General features: G+C 40.3%; 1 protein-coding gene and 1 pseudogene across 1 annotated transcript; one reads left to right on the forward strand and one right to left on the reverse strand.

Moving 5' to 3' along the window:
- The first annotated feature begins 2,363 nt into the window (after positions 1-2,363).
- TRMT10C (tRNA methyltransferase 10C, mitochondrial RNase P subunit) lies at positions 2,364-9,941 on the forward strand. Its single transcript, XM_012779674.2, has 2 exons — positions 2,364-2,511; positions 7,191-9,941. Exon 2 carries the CDS (start codon positions 7,221-7,223, stop codon positions 8,472-8,474), a length of 1,254 nt encoding a protein of 417 aa, XP_012635128.1. The 5' UTR covers positions 2,364-2,511; positions 7,191-7,220; the 3' UTR covers positions 8,475-9,941.
- Positions 9,942-11,350: 1,409 nt separating this feature from the next.
- LOC105879442 (large ribosomal subunit protein eL29-like) lies at positions 11,351-12,280 on the reverse strand (annotated as a pseudogene).
- Positions 12,281-16,512: the final 4,232 nt, after the last annotated feature.

Below are 16,512 nucleotides of genomic sequence, written 5' to 3' on the forward strand. Positions count from 1 at the left end.
TTGCTGTGTGCCAGGCTGACGCCACAGCACTCACTCTAGCCTGGGCAACAAAGTGAGACTCTGTCTCAAAAAAAATAAATAAATAAATAAATAAATAAATAAAAGAAAAATAGAAAAGAAAAAGAAAAACAATAGAGAACTTAAGAGAATGAGTTTCCCTTATTTGACAAATATTATGTATCAGAAACCTTCAGAAAATATTAAACTTAATGGGAAAACTTCAGACATATCCCCTCGAAGATCTTGAACAAGGAAAAGACAACTTTCCCACTGCTGCTATTTTTTAAACTATTAGAAGATATTTATTCTTGATTTTGCCTTCAATATTTGGGGGATAACTCATGATTATTTTGCTGTTCCTGCCTCATCTTTCTAACATGATGGTAGCCAATCTTTTATACAAGATCTCTGTTTGAAAATCACTTGGAAAAGATTATATCATGGCCCATAACCTACATTTCTTCTTCCTCTTCTTCTTTAAATGTGCTAAGTTATATCTAACATAAAATTTGTCCATTTAATCATTCAACAGCATTAAGTATGTTTACATTGTTGTGTAATCATGACTAGTATCCATCTCCAGAACTTTTTCATCATCCCATACTGAAACTCTGTATTCATTAAACAATAAGTGCCATTCCTCCTTTTCTCCAGCCCCTGGTAACCATTATTCTACTTTCTGTCTCTATACTATTCTAGGTACTTCATAAAGGTAGAAGCATACAATATTTGTTTTTTTGTGTCTGGCTTTTTTCACTTAGTATAATATAATGCCTTGAAAGTTTATTCATGCTGTAGCATGAATAAACATGTATATAGCATGTAAATAGCATGTATCAGAACTTCATTCCTTTTTATGACTGAATGATACTCCCATTGTATACAGATACAATATTTTATCCATTCATCAGTTCATGAATATTTGGGTTGCTTCCATCTTTTATTCATTGTCAATATGCTGCAAGAACATTATAGAAGAATTATCTGTGTCCTTGCTTTCAATTCCTTTGGGTACACACCTAGAAGTGAAATGGTTGCACAATGTTAATTCTATATTTGCCTTTCTGAGGAACCATTAAGCTGTTCTTCATAGCAGCTGCACATTTTACATTCTCACCAGCAATGCACAGAGTTCCATTTTCTCCACATCTTTGCAACATTTATGCAATATTTATTATTTTCTCGGTTTTTGTTGTGTTGTGTTTTTCTTTTTAATAGCCATCCTAATGGATGTGAAGTGATATCTCATTGTGGTTTTTATTTGCATTTCCATAATGACTAATGATGTTGAACAGCCTTTTATGTGCTTATTAGCCATTTATGTATCTTCTTTGGAGAAATGTTTGGTTTTTGTTGAATTGTAGTAGTTCTTTATACATTCTGGATGTTAATTTCTTAACAGATAATATGATTTGCAAGTATGTTCTCCCATTCTGTGGGTTGCCTTTTCATTCTTTTGACAGTATCTTTTTATGCACAGAAGTTTTTTTATTTTTACGAAGTCCAATTTGTCTATTTTTTCTATTGTTGCCTATGCTTTTGGTGTCATATTCATGATATCTACCAAACCCAATGTCATGAAAGTTTTTTCCTATATTTTATTTTATAGTTTTTGCTCTTTAAAAAAAAATTTTTTTATTCTTAATTTTGGAGCATCAGAAAATTCTTGCTCTTATATTTGGGTTTTTAATCCATTTTGAGTTAATTTTTCTATATGGTGTTAAGGGTCCAATTTCATTCTTTGCATGTGGTATCCAGGTTTCTCAGCACCATTTGCTGAAAAGACTGATCTTTCCCCAATAAGTGGTCTTGTGTCACATGTTTTTAAAACAATTAAACCAAAATATTTGAAAGCACCGTGCTGGCTGGATTTTGGTCCGAAAGCTACCAACTTATGTGCCTTAACTTAATTTTCACAGTAAAATTTCCAAATGAGCTGGGGGCGGGGGGAGAGAGATATTGATTTACTGTGGCATACCAGGTAACAAGCATTGTACCAGATACTGGTGATAAACTGTTCAAAAAGGTAAAGAGATAAAGTCCTAGAGTCAAGGAGTTTGCAGATGAGCAGGATTTGTGAAAAGACCGTTTTATTTTAGTACTTTATCAGCAAGCGTTATAAATAGTAGGCCCAAGCCGGGAGCAGGCTAAGAAAGGAGGATTAGAAAGCGTTTTTTAAGATAAATAGGGCGGGTGTGCGCCGGACGTAGAGAACAGCTACAAGCCGCAAGACAGTTGAAAACGTAGTCTGCAAGGACCCCACTTCTGACTGACAACCGTCTCCTCCAAGGCGCAGCTTTCTGTCCGGAAAGCTTCCCGTGCTAACTCCACATGACGTGACGTCAGAAGGCAGCGCCGAGCGGGAGAGGGCGGGACTTCCGGCGACTCCCTGGCGGCTGCTCTGCGGCTGTGCTGTATCCCGGACCTTGGGAATCATTTTACAGCCTGGTCCTCAGTCTCCTGGAGTCCCTGCTCTTTGCGCCGGTGGGAGCCACCGTCTCTGCACTTCTGGTATGAGCGTTTCTTCTTTCTCTCAGTGTGCTTGTTGGGCAGGGAGAACGCCGGAGACGTTCCAAGATGCACTTGGTAGAACATGTGCACTAGAAAGGCCCACAGATAGGAGGAAGCCCAGTGATTTAATAAACTATAGTACTGTACCCGAAACAAGAGCAATGTTTCCGAAAACGAAGTCCTTGGTAGTTTTTTTAAATTTGGGTTTCCTTTTGTGGGGGGGAGTGGGGGAGGGAGAAGGAGAGTAGTTTATAACTTTGACGACCAGCGGTTAGTTCTCATCCACATTGACTGTAGATTTTTTTTTTTTTTAAAGACACAGTCTCACTCTGTTGCCCAGGCTAGAGTGCCGTGGAGTCAGCCTAGCTCACAGCAACCTCAAACTCCTGGGCTCAAGCAATCCTTCTGCCTCAGCCTCCCGAGTAGCTGGGACTACAGGCATGCGCCACCATGCCCGGCTAATTTTTTCTATATATTTTTAGTTGGCCAATTAATTTCTTTCTATTTTTAGTAGAGACGGGATCTCGCTCTTGCTCAGGCTGGTTTCGAACTCCTGACCTCAAGCGATCCGCCTGCCTCCGCCTCCCAGAGTGCTAGGATTACAGGCGTGAGCCACCGCGCCAGGCCTGACTATAGATTTTTGAAAGTGGTAACCAAAGTACAGAGCTTGTTTGGTGAATCTTCAACTGCATTATGTTTTCCGGAAAACCACACCCAGATGTGGTATGGGACATTCCATATTCCTTTGGCTGAGACAGTTTTGTTGAACCTGATGTAAAATTTCCAAATGTGCTGGGGGCGGGAAGAAAGATATTGATTGATTTACTGTGGTCTACCAAGTAACAAGCATTGTACCAGATACTGGTGATAAACTGTTCAAAAAGGTAAAGAGACTTCCTGTTCTGTATGTTTATAAAAAAAAAAAAAAAAAAAAAAAAGGTAAAGAGATAAAGCACATCCAGAGGCCGGGTGTGATGGCTCACGCCTGTAATCCTAGACTCTGGGAGGCTGAGGCAGGTGGATCGCTCATGGTCAGGAGTTCGAAACCAGGCTGAGCAAGAGCGACCCGTCTCTACTAAAAATAGAAAGAAATTAATTGGCCAACTAAAAATATATAGAAAAAATTTGCTGGGCATGGTGGCGCATGCCTGTAGTCCCAGCTACTTGGGAGACTGAGGCAGGAGGATCGCTTGAGCCCAGACATTTGAGGTTGTTGTGAGCTAGGCTGACACCATGGCACTATCGCCTGGGCAACAGAGTGAGACTCTGTCTCAAAAAAAAATAATAATAATAAAGCACATCCGGAGTCCCCATCTTCATGGCAAAGAGTGCCCAAGGGACAAGCTTCTTGAAGCCCACTCCATGGATGCACTTTTGCATGTTGATGGCATATTTTCAGATCACCACTTTGTTAATGGCAGAACAGCCCTTCTCCCACCCTTCTTTGCTGGAGCCATCCTGCCGCTGGGCCCAAGTTGGAAAGGAAGGGGTTTATATTTCTAAGAAATTCTAAAAGTTTGTACCAGTTACTGAGACAAAACTCAAAAGACTCTTGTTTCTGAATTCAGTGTTTATGAGATTGAGACCTGAGGACCCCAGGTTAAATATTTCTGAAAGCCTAAAGTAAATTGTTTTCTCTTTAAAGGAAATCCGAACATTTTTTATTATATTTTTTTTTACATACACTGTGATGTCAGGATTCTTTTTTTTTATTATTTTTTTTTATCGAACATTTTTTATTTTATTTTTTTTATTTTTTTTTCTTATTGGTGGCATGTAGTCCCTTTACGAACATTTTTTAAATGTGAGAAGCATTAGCCCAGTATTTGAAAAATATTTGAGTGATTACTATGAGACAGATAACTGCCAAGCATTGAGTTCAGTGTTGACAATATAGACACAGTCCTTGTCTGATGGACCCTAAATTGCCCTTATACCATCTAGTGAGGCAAATAGGTAACCAAGCAATTATAGTACAATGTTCAAAGTACTATCATAGGTAGAGGGTGCTATGAGTACTAATAGGAGGACTCCTTCATGTGACTTATGAGGTGAAAATAGAGATGCAGCTGAAAGGGTAAGCAAAGGATGATACCATGAAAAACTTTAAACCACATTGATAAGTTTGGACTTTAACCTGGCCCAATAAGCTTAGAAATACACATTGAGAATGATATGAATGCCATTGTCAGATTCACAGACTCCAATGGCTTAAAGATTGGGAGAACAACTCTGAAGGCAAGGAGATGCAATTAAGAAAATGGGGTTGAAGAGAAGTGAATGGTAGTAAAAAGTAAAAAGTAGAAAGTAAAATGAATATAACTCAAATGGGTTAGATATGATGGGTGTGACAGAGGACCATAATGAAATGACTTCCAATGTCTACCTCAGGCAGCAGGGTCAGTAGCAGTATCCCTCCCTGAAACAGAACACTGAAGAAGGATCAGGTTGGGAAAGGAGGATAGACACATAATTTCAGTAAGTGCATTTGAAGTGTCTTTCTTATGCATGGTGATTAAATCTACAGAAGTAGGTCAGATCTGACAGAGAAGTACATAGATTGAAAAAGAAAGTAAGAATAGAATGCAGAGTCAAGTCCACTTCTAAGGGACGGGGTGTCTGGGCATCAGTGCACAGGTCAGAGAGGCAGGAGACCTAGGAACTTGCAGGGTCATTATGTGAAGCCAAGGACATCTTTACAAAAGCCAGCATTCTTACTGGCAGGGGGGAGAGCACACAGATTGTGCTGGGGGCTGGGCGGGGAGGGTGAGGGGGCAGGATAATTATAATGACAGCAGGTCTGGTGATTTTGCAAATGATGACCAGTTCAGGGGAAGAACGTCTGATTAGGGGCAGGATAATTATAATGACAGCAGGTCTGGTGATTTTGCAAATGATGACCAGTTCAGCGGGAAGAACATCTGATTAGGGGCAAGTTTCCTGCTCTCTGCCCATCCTCCCCCTACACAGGCTGCTCAAATCTCATTTCCTACATTTTTGGGATTTGTGATCCTTTTTTTGTGATTCCAAAAACAAACAAACAAAAAAAAAGAGCTCATTCTGGAACAAAGACATTAACTAGAGACTTAAAGTTAATTAATGGTTGATAAAGATATTAATTTGAGACTTTAAATAGGCACGTTCAATGACACAAATAATTACTGAAAGACTCGGTCCAGCATCATTGTCAACTCAAGAGTGGAAACATGGGAGCGAGTCTCACACTGCTCTTACTACACATGTGAGCAATCCTTAAAAACATATCAAATTGGGTCTTTAAATTTACTTAAAATCATCTTTCCTTAATGCTGCAGAAATTCAATGGCACTAGTAAAATTTTTCACACTAAATAAAAGGGTCCTTGTGTGCTTGGGTCTGTTTCTTGCTTGGCCCATGAGTGGGTGCTGGGAGTGGGAGGACAGGACACAGGAACGAGACAGATAAGCTGTCCCCGGGAGGCTCTGGTGTCATGACTGGAGAATCTATTAGACAAATAGATTCTGAGAACGGCTAAGCCCAGGGGACTAATGACTGAGACAAAGAAAAAACTGTGACAAATAACAAAAGTGCTAAGCAGGTTATTAGACAGGCAGAGGACTGCCAAGCACGCGTGGCAATCAGAAAGGAACACAGGGTGCTATGCTAGGACTGAGTGTGGAGGTTCGGGCAAGCCTTCAGGGTGAGCAAGGGAAGGCATGCAGGAGCCAGAGAGCAACACGCTTCACAGGGCCAAGGAAGCCTGTGGGTCCTCGGTGGAAAATTGCAAAGACACAGTGAGGTGATGAAAAGGAACTGGGAAATGCCAGAGTCCATTCAGGTGGCTGACCAAAACCAGGGGTGGGGGGTGAGGTTGGGGTGGGGTGGTCTAGGGGAGGAATCAGGTGGGCAAGGCAGGAATCTGGGTGGCCAAGCGGCCAGAGTCTATGCAAAACAAAACAAAAAAATTTTAAAAAAAATTAAAGTGAAGCCAAGGGAAGAAGGAATTTTTTTCAAGTGTTTCGTTCATATTTTGTAAATATTTGAATTCCTTTTCTTTTTTCTTCAAATTTGACACTGGTTTCACAACTTTAAGCATCTTTATTTACTTGTGGACTGCCAAACCTTTGGGATAAAATTGTGGAGCTTTGTATACATCTGCCCCAATTTTAGTACATTTTGTTTGGCAATAACATTATTTGATGCAAAATAAAGTTTGAACTGGAGAAGAGTCTGTTTTTTGATCAGTAGATATCTATACATTTCTGTTTTGAAAACATAGGGGCATTGGTACATCAGGTCCTAAGTGCTTTTTACCAGTTGCCGTCTTCTGTAACTTTCCTGTCCTTTGTCTTCATATGTTGCCTTTATGAAGAATTTTGTGTTTGTGTCTGTATACAGGCTTAGATAGAATGGTGGATAATATAGCATCATGATCTCAGCTGTATTAGTAGTACATAACTTCATTATCAGTAACATTGATTTTCAGGTTGTCCTTTTACTTAAAGCAATAGTGAAATTCATGTGTAAAATAAGAGTCCAAATAAGTTTTAAACTTTTTGCACAGTGAGTGATCACATGCTCTAAGCCACAGGAGTCTAGGAAAAATTAATAGTACATCACAAAAGTTGTAAAAAGATTTCATTTTGTGTTTCAGAAATAGATTGCATTTGTCTAACTTTTAATTGCATCTTCTTTTACAGGGGTTTTCTTACAGGTCTCTGTTCCTCAAAATGAGTATTAGTGTCACTTTCTTAAGACCTTTTGCCAGGATTTTGGTGCCATTTACCCTTCATAGGAAGAGCAAGAATTTATTATATTCAACAATTCTGCAGAGAAATATGTCTTCCAAAATACCATCTTTGTCCTTTTCTACTAAGGAGAGTACATCCCCTCCTGAACAGCTAGAATTGGATAGCTGGAAAACAACAATGAAACCTAGTGTGCAAGATGTTTCAACTGTCTCAAGCAACAAGGATGAAGATCCTCTAGCTGCCACCAGAGAGTTAATTGAGATGTGGAGATTGCTTGGCAGAGAAGTACCAGAACATATCACTGAAGATGAGCTCAAAACCATTATGGAATATGCTTCTAAATCATCAAAAAAAAAATATTTAAAATATTTATTTATTAAGGAAAAAAAGAAAAAAGCTAAGCAAATAAAAAAGGAAGCAAAAGCAGCGGCAAGGGAAGAATTTATAAAAAGCAAGCTGCTAGAAACCACTGAGGAAGATAAACAGCAAAACTTTCTATTTTTACGACTTTGGGATAGGAATATGGACATTGCAATGGGCTGGAAGTGTGCCCAGGCCATGCAGTTTGGACAACCCTTGGTTTTTGACATGGCTTATGAGGATTATATGAAACCAAAAGAACTGCAGAATACTATTTCCCAACTTTTAGAAAGTGAAGGATGTAACAGAAGAAATGTTGATCCTTTCCATATTTATTTCTGCAATCTTAAAATAGATGGTGGTTATCATAAAGAATTAATTAAACGCTATAGAGAAAAATGGGACAAATTGCTTTTAACAGCAACAGAAAAGTCTCATGTAGATTTATTTCCAAAGGACAGTATTATATATTTAACTGCAGATTCTCCTAATGTTATGACTACCTTCAAGCATGATAAAATTTATATAATTGGGTCTTTTGTTGATAGGCATATGCAGCCAGGCACATCCCTAGCCAAGGCAAAGCGGCTGAAACTGGCAACAGAATGCCTTCCATTAGATAAATATTTACAATGGGATTTGGGTTCTAAAAATCTCACCTTAGATCAAATGATTCGGATTTTGTTATGTCTGAAAAACACTGGTAGTTGGGAAGAGGCTCTTAAATTTGTTCCCAGGAGAAAACATACAGGTTATCTGGAGGTATCTCAGTATTCTCAAGAGTTTATCAACAAAATGAAGAAAGCAAAGACTTTTAATTCACTTTCAAAAGGTTCTCTAAATAGACGTACACAGAAGAGGTTTCGTGAATGAGAAGAAAATTTGACAGCTTAAAAAGTAGATGACTTTGAAATACAGTTCAATTAGTGTATTTCTTTCTGAATGGAATTCATTTTCTCTTTCTTTCCAAACTGCTGGGCGATGTCTTTTCCCTAGTAAATATTTGTAAAACTTTGGGGTTATATTTTGTTTACTGTAAAAAGACAATAATCATAGAAAGTGAAAAGAGTTGTCCAAGTTTTTTGAACAGAATAATCTTTAAATGATCCCAGTAAAACAACTAGACCATTGGCATGACTGTTTTGTGAATTCTTTTGAGTCTCTCAGACTTCATTTTCCTTTTTTATTGAAATGAAGTTTCCCTATATTGCCCAGGCTGGTCTTGAACTCCTGGGCTCAGGCAGTGTTCCTGCCTCAGTCACCTGAAAAGCTGGGATTACAGGTATGTATGCCACTGTGCCCAGCTCATTTTACGTCTTAAGTGTTCTTTTGTCCGTGTCAGTTACTCTATCATGAAAAATTGATATAGGAAAGATTTCTAAACTTAAGGTGGTGGTGGTTCACATATTAAAGTAAAAGCATTGTACAGTGCTGGGCATGTCATAGGCACTAAGGTATGTTGTTTAACTGACTCTTATTTAAACAAAAGGCTAAGACATCACTCGGCATGTCATGGGAATTGGCTGTACTATTGTGATATTGTGAAATATATATTTGATCTTCATCCCTTTTTCTAGCATAAACTCCTAAAATCTTTGGAATCTCCAGAGTGATGTCTTTTTGTATGCTAGTGATTGCCTGATGGCTGGCAGCCCCTAGGCAGCTTCAGGATGCAAGCTGGTCACCTTAAAGGTGACTCAGGAACCCAGGAGTTGGAGGTTGCAATGAACTATATGATGCCACTGCACTGTACTCTGGCTGACAGAGGAAGGAGATTCTGTCTCAAAAAAAAAAAAAAAAAAAAAGGCCAAGTTGGGATTAGAGGGTTGGGACTTTCAGCCCCACCCCCTGACTTCTGAGTAGCATGAGGAGGCTGAAAGTTAAGTTGATCAGCAATGGCCAGTGGTTTAATCAGTCATATAATGAATTCTCCATAGAAGGCCCCAAACTGTAACAGAGTTCAGAGAACTTGCCGATCCAGAACACGTCGAGGTTCCTGGAGGGTGATGAACCTGGGAGGGGTATGGAAGCTCCACACTCCCCTCATACCTTCCCCTGTGTATCTCTTCATCCGTATCCTTTGTAATATGCTTTTTTTTTAAAGAAACCAAAAGATGAATATATTTTATTAGATACAATGTTAAATTGCTCTAGGCCAAAAATAAAAATGAAACCAGTAACTATAACACCAACAGATAGAAAAATGCAAAAAATAAATATGATGCAAAGTTAACAGTCTTTTTATGTGAGTTTATAATGTAAATAAGAAAAATCACTAATACGTTCTCTCCCCCCTAAAAAGTTACTAGATAACCCAGCAAATAAAATTAGTGAACCCAGTTTTCTTGGCTTTGTGCATGTTAAAACTGGTATTTCTTTTTTTTTTTTTTTTTTTTTTTTTGAGACAGAGTCTCGCTTTGTTGCCCAGGCTAGAGTGAGTGCCGTGGCGTCAGCCTAGCTCACAGCAACCTCAAACTCCTGGGCTCAAGTGATCCTTCTGCCTCAGCCTCCCGGGTAGCTGGGACTACAGGCATGCGCCACCATGCCCGGCTAATTTTTATATATATATAACAGTTGGCCAATTAATTTCTATTTATAGTAGAGACGGGGTCTCGCTCTTGCTCAGGCTGGTTTTGAACTCCTGACCTTGAGCAATCCGCCCGCCTCGGCCTCCCAAGAGCTAGGATTACAGGCGTGAGCCACAGCGCCCGGCCTAAAACTGGTATTTCTATTGAGACAGTATTTCTATAGTTTTCTCATTGCTTAGTTTGATATAGTCTTCAATAGTAACTAATAATGCTGCTTTTTCTAGGGTGACAAATTGAGAACCAGGCAGATCCATCTACTCTAAAAATGACCCTGAAATAACTTGCTCAAAGAAATTAGATTCCAAAAATTCTTTGTAGGGAGTTTAAGTTTTCATCATTATGCCCATATTCAAGTGGAGATAAAAGAAGCCAAAATAAAAAGAATTGTGGCAAGCAACTTCTGGGCTGACAGGACAACTATGGATTGAGGATCTGTTCTTTTAAAAAGGGCCGTCATGAAGGTAAATCTTCAAAGACCACCAGCCTTTGAGGAACTAAGCCTACCTTGATATGGACAGTGGAAGGAATTATCTGTGAAATTCCTTGAATAAAAATTTATTGACTTAAATTGGTGAACCCAGATATAGAAAGATGATTAAATATATTAGTAGTCAAGGAAATACAGAAACTTTTTTTTGTCATTCCAGCCAATTGACTCTTTTTAAGCAAATTATTATGAAATTCCAGCTAGCCTAAAAATAAGAGGATTTTTATAGATACCCTAAAAATAAAATAATGCTGGTCAGGTATGATGGCTCACCCCTTTAGACCCAGCACTTTTGGGAGGCTAGGGCAGGAAGATGACTTGAGCCCAGGAGTTTGAGGCTGCAGTGAGCTATGATTGTGCCACTACACTTGTAACATCCTTTAAAATAAACAGGAAAATGTGTTTCCATGGGTTCTGTGAGCCACTCCACCAAATTAATCAAAAGAGGGGGTCTAGGGAACCACAACTTCAAGATGGTCAACCAGAAGTTCTGGAGGACTACATTTGTCCCCAGTGCCTGAAGGAAGGGGGCAGTTTTGGAGACTGAGCCCTCAACCTCTGAGATCTGACACCATCTCTAGGTAGTTTCAGAATTGAGTTAGAGAACACCCAGCTGGTGCCTACTGCAGAATTGATTTCTTATCTATTTATTTATTTTTTCCTGCCTCAGATTTATTTGTACAAATAGTACAAGAGGACCCCAGCCCCATGCAGATGGCAGCCCAGGGGTCACACCAGTCCTTCTGTCCTCATGTTGGCAGACAGAGACTTCTACTCTGGAGCCTTTGCGGGGGCCTGGGCACCTTTTGGAGCCTGAGCTGGGGCTGGAACTGAAGCTGGTGCTATGGCTGAAGCCTCGGACTGGGCCTTGGTTTGATCCTTGGCCTTTGGCTGGCAGAGCCTGAGACCCTTGGCAATGCGCGTGCAAACACGCTTCCCAAGCTTGGGGTGGGCAATGTAGGCAAGTCTACTGAGCTTGCAGCTCATGCCCTTTGGGATCTTAGCCTTAACCTCCTTGGGCTTTACAAGGGCCTTGATAGCTTCAGCACGTGCACTCATGGCCTTGGCGTTATTGGCCTGCATCTTCTTCGGGCCCTTGTGCTTCTTGGCAAACCGCATATTCCTCAGGAAACTTGGGGTTCATCCCCTTAAGAGAGTCATAGCTTTGTGATCGGGGTTTCTTTTTTTTTTTTTGAGACAGAGTCTTGCTTTATTGCCCAGGCCAGAGTGAGTGCCATGGCGTCACCCTAGCTCACAGCAACCTCAAACTCCTGGACTCAAGCAATCCTGCTGCCTCAGCCTCCCGAGTAGCTGGGACTACAGGCATGCACCACCATGCCCGGCTAAGTTTTTCTATATATATTACTTGGCCAATTAATTTCTTTCGTTTTTTAGTATAGACAGGGTCTCACTCTTGCTCAGGCTGGTTTCGAACTCCTGACCTTGAGCAATTCACCCGCCTCGGCCTACCAGAGTGCTAGGATTACAGGCATGAGCCACCGCGCCTGGCCTGTGATCGGGGTTTCTTGATGCCATTTCTGTGCCACTTTCGGGTCTGGTTGTGTGTGGTGTGGTTTTTGGACTTGGCCATGTCTACACTGTAACACACGTCTGCCGAAGAGCCTGGGACCGGAAGAGCGATTATTTATTGGTGAGGGGAAACCCCCACATTTGGTCACAAAATTCTGCCTGTGTTTACTGTATTGAGTGAGAAAAGAATGAAAAAACACTTTGTGATTTTTCCACACGCGCAACTATGAAAAATGAGTTCACGGAGATAAAACTAATTTCTTGTCCTCTTATGAAAAAAAGGTTTATTTGGTTAATGTTACATTACAGTACTTTGTTTTACTCTAGATAGCTTTCCTTTTCTAAGTAATACCAGTTTCTCCAGCCAAGTGGTTTGAATGGAATCTGCCATATTTTTACAGACTTTGCTCCCCTGGCCACAGCTAGTTTTCCCAAAGGAACACCTCACTCAAACTAGGCTGGTCATAGTACTTAACCTCCTCTGGCCAATTGACCAGTCTAGGGATGGGCATCTGATTTTAAGATAGGCCTAATGAGAGCCCTTTTCCAGGATTTTTAGATTTAAAAATTAAAATAGCCCCCATCAGTTCCTTTATGGTGGTGGACTTTGATAAAAAGCTCTGAAATTGGCGCCTGGGAGAGTGGGGGGTAAGCCAAACTACAGTAGGAGATGGTGAAGCTTACATATAGAAATAAGACCAGTTTCTGGAGCTGCTAAAACCCTTGGCTACAGTAGTCCCTGCTGTCCAGCTATAAGTTTGCCTTTTGTATTTATTGGTTGTTCAAACCTCATGAAATACCCTGGTATCCTAATAAATTGCTTATTTTTGCCTAAGCCAATGTGAGTTGTATTTCTGCCACTAGCTACCAAATGAGTCCTTATATTTTTGGGAAAAAAGTATACTTATTTCCTAAGAAAACTTTAGAAATGATAATTCGTTGTAGACAACCTACACCATTAAAGTTTTTGAAAACATGGGAAATAGAAATGATATTGCCAACTATTCCTACCTAGTTTCTGAACTGGAAATTAGCATGAGATATGCTGTCCAATGCATTTCTTAAACCAGAACCTCATCTTTTACCAAGTACTACTACCCACTACCTGCTCTGTGTAAAATGGTATTCAGTTTACCTGAATTATTTAAACAACCCTTAAGTTGTAGATACTATCTATCATTAACATCTTTTTACAGATGAGGAAACCCACCCTTTTTAGAGATAAGGAAAATTGACTGAAAATAATTCAGCTTTTAAGTTTAGATTCAGAATTCAAAAGATCTGACTTTAGTCCCATACCTAACCCAAACAAGGAAGGACCTTGAAGAAGTGATATATAGATTTAGACCTGACGATGAGAAGTATGATATGAATGAATTTCAAGTGTTAGACTCTACTAAAGGGCAAGACGCTAGTACTTGAACCTCTTGAGATACATTGAAACAAAAATAGTATAGTGGTTAACAAGAGGTTAAAATTGCCTGGCATGGCCTGACATTGTAGTTCATGCCTATAATCCTAGCACTCTGGGAGGCTGAGGTGGGAGGATTGCTTGAGGCCAGGATTCAAGACCAGCCTGAACAAGAGTGGAGACCCTGTCTTTACAAAAAATAGAAAAATTAGCCTATGGTACCAAGTACTCAACAGGCTGAAACAGGATCACCTGAGACCATGAGTTTGAGGTTGCAGTGAGCTATGATCACTGCACTCTAGCCTGGGTGACAGAGTGAGACCTTGTCTTTAAAAAACAAAGCAAAACAAAAAAAACAGTGAAAACATGATTAGCTACATTCCCCCTCTGCTGTTTTTTTTTATAGCTCTCTGCCTGAATTTTAAGTTCAGCTCCACTTCTTTTTTTTTTTTTTTTTAGACAGAGTCTCACTTTGTTGCCCAGGCTAGAGTGAGTGCCGTGGCGTCAGCCTAGCTCACAGCAACCTCAAACTCCTAGGCTCAAGCAATCCTACTGCCTCAGCCTCCCGAGTAGCTGGGACTACAGGCATGCGACACCATGCCCGGCTAATTTTTTCTGTATATATTAGTTGGCCAATTAATTTCTTTCTATTTATAGTAGAGACGGGGTCTCGCTCTTGCTCAGGCTGGTTTCAAACTCCTGACCTTGAGCAATCCGCCCGCCTCGGCCTCCCAGAGGGCTAGGACTACAAGTGTGAGCCACCGCACCTGGCCTAAAATTAATTTTAATATTATAAAAAATTTAAATTGAGATGGAATCTCGCTCTTTTTATTTATTTGTGTTTTTATTTTTTTAAAAAATTAATTCGTCTTTTCTTTTTTCTTTTTTTTTTTTTTACTTATTCTTTACGTTCTACTGTTTTGAGATATAGCAAAAGGAGTCTCACTCTTGCTCAGACTGGTCTCAAACTCCTGAGCTCAAACAATCAGCCCGCCTCGGCCTGCCAGGGTGCTAGGATTACAGGCATGAGCCACCGCGCCTGGCCAGTATTCCACTTTTATAGTTAAAACATATTCAGTAACATTTTTATCAGTTCAAACTCACAAAATTAGCAAATGGCACAGTCAGAATTGAAGTCTAGTTTTGTGTGATGCAAAACTGCTGCTCTATGCCTTGTACCACACTACCTTTTCATTGCTTAGAAAATGATACCCCAAAATATGGTGCTTTGACATGCTGAACTAAAGAAGCCATTTCAGGGTTTCTGTGACCTTTCCGTGCCTCGAGTCTCTCCATCACTTTGCCTTACTCATAACAGAGGATGAGGCTGTTCTCTGTTCCAAAGAAGTGCACAATTGCCTTCGATCTCCTCCCTGAAATCTCATTATCCAGAGAAAATTAAAAATATTAATAACTAGGCATAGAGGCGCTTGCCTGTAGTCCCAGCTACTCGGGAGGCTGAGGTGGGAGGATCCTTTGAGGCCAGGAGTCTGAGTCTGTAGTGTTATATGATCATGCCTATGAATGACCACTGCATTCCAGCCTCAGCCAGTGAAACTCTGTCTTAAAACAAAACCCTCATATCACAGAGGCAATTGTTTGTTCTCTAGTTCCATTCCATTTACAAAGAGAATCATTTCCAAATAAATTTCTTTTTTTTTTCTTCCTTAGAGACAGGGGTCTTGCTGTTGCCCACACTGGTCTTGAATTTCTGGCCTCAAGCGATCCTCCCGCCTTGGCCTCCCAAAGTGCTGGGATTACAATCATGGGCCTCCACGCCCAGCCTTACAAGTGAATTTCTATCTCCTGGATCCATTCTTTGCTCCTAATATCATTTACTACCCCTCTAAAATTGTGTACTGTCCCCCATGCCCCTCTTCCTTATAAAGAGGGTATTTACGTTTCAACTATGTGGACCTTCCTTGAGTTTTCATCACTTTTTTGTATGGCTCCCATGTTTATGCATGTTAATAAATTTATTATACTTTTCTCTTGTTAACCCGTATTTTGTTATAATGATGTCAACATGACCTGTATGATGGGGAGGAAAGGGATCACTCCCTTTCTGCCCATTCATACCACACTGCCTTTAAATTCCCTAATCCACTTGTAGGGGGTTACTGAAGCTTGCATTAATTTCATCAACAAATATTAATCCAGACTGGTACAATCTGAGTCCTGGAGAAATAGTGGTTAGCAAGACAGGTGCAATCTGACCTCATGAAATTAACAGGTGAATAGATTACTATCTTCATCTTGAACTTCTGCAGTGTGATAATATGGGAGCTGGATCTGCTCCTAGATAGGTATGTGACCTGAGTTTCATTTTCCTCATTTAAAAATACAAGCATCTCATATGGAAATAAAACTCGTCAGAAATCAAGTGGGAGGCGGGGAGCTCTCTCTAAGATAGTTCCCTGGTTACTTTTACATCTTAAAGTAGTAAATAAATAAAAATGTATGAGAAATGATGGATTGGGGACTTCAACCCAGACTACAAAATCACCACTAAACTGCCCTGCTTTTGTCATGGGAAACACATTTTGATTCTTTCTCTATTCCTCAAGACTTGAAGCCTGAGGAGTCACCCACCTACAAATATTGAGCACTTTCTTTCTTTCTTTTTTTAAAGAGACAGGGTCTCAACTCTGTCACGCAGGCTGAAGTGCAGTGGCATGATCATACGTCACCACAGCCTCACACTCCAGGGTTCCAGCAATCCTCCTGCCTCGGCCTCCTGAGTAGCTGGGACTATGAGTGGGAGCCACCATGCCCTTCTAATTTTTTTTTTCTAGAGAGGAGGGGGTGTCTTGTGTTGCCCAGGCTGATCTCCAACTACTGGCCTCAAATGATCCTCTCTCCTTTGCCTCCCTAATTGCTGGGGTTACATATGTG

This window comes from Microcebus murinus, chromosome 1, assembly GCF_040939455.1.
Source record: "Microcebus murinus isolate Inina chromosome 1, M.murinus_Inina_mat1.0, whole genome shotgun sequence".
In the NCBI taxonomy this organism is placed as follows: domain Eukaryota; kingdom Metazoa; phylum Chordata; class Mammalia; order Primates; family Cheirogaleidae; genus Microcebus; species Microcebus murinus.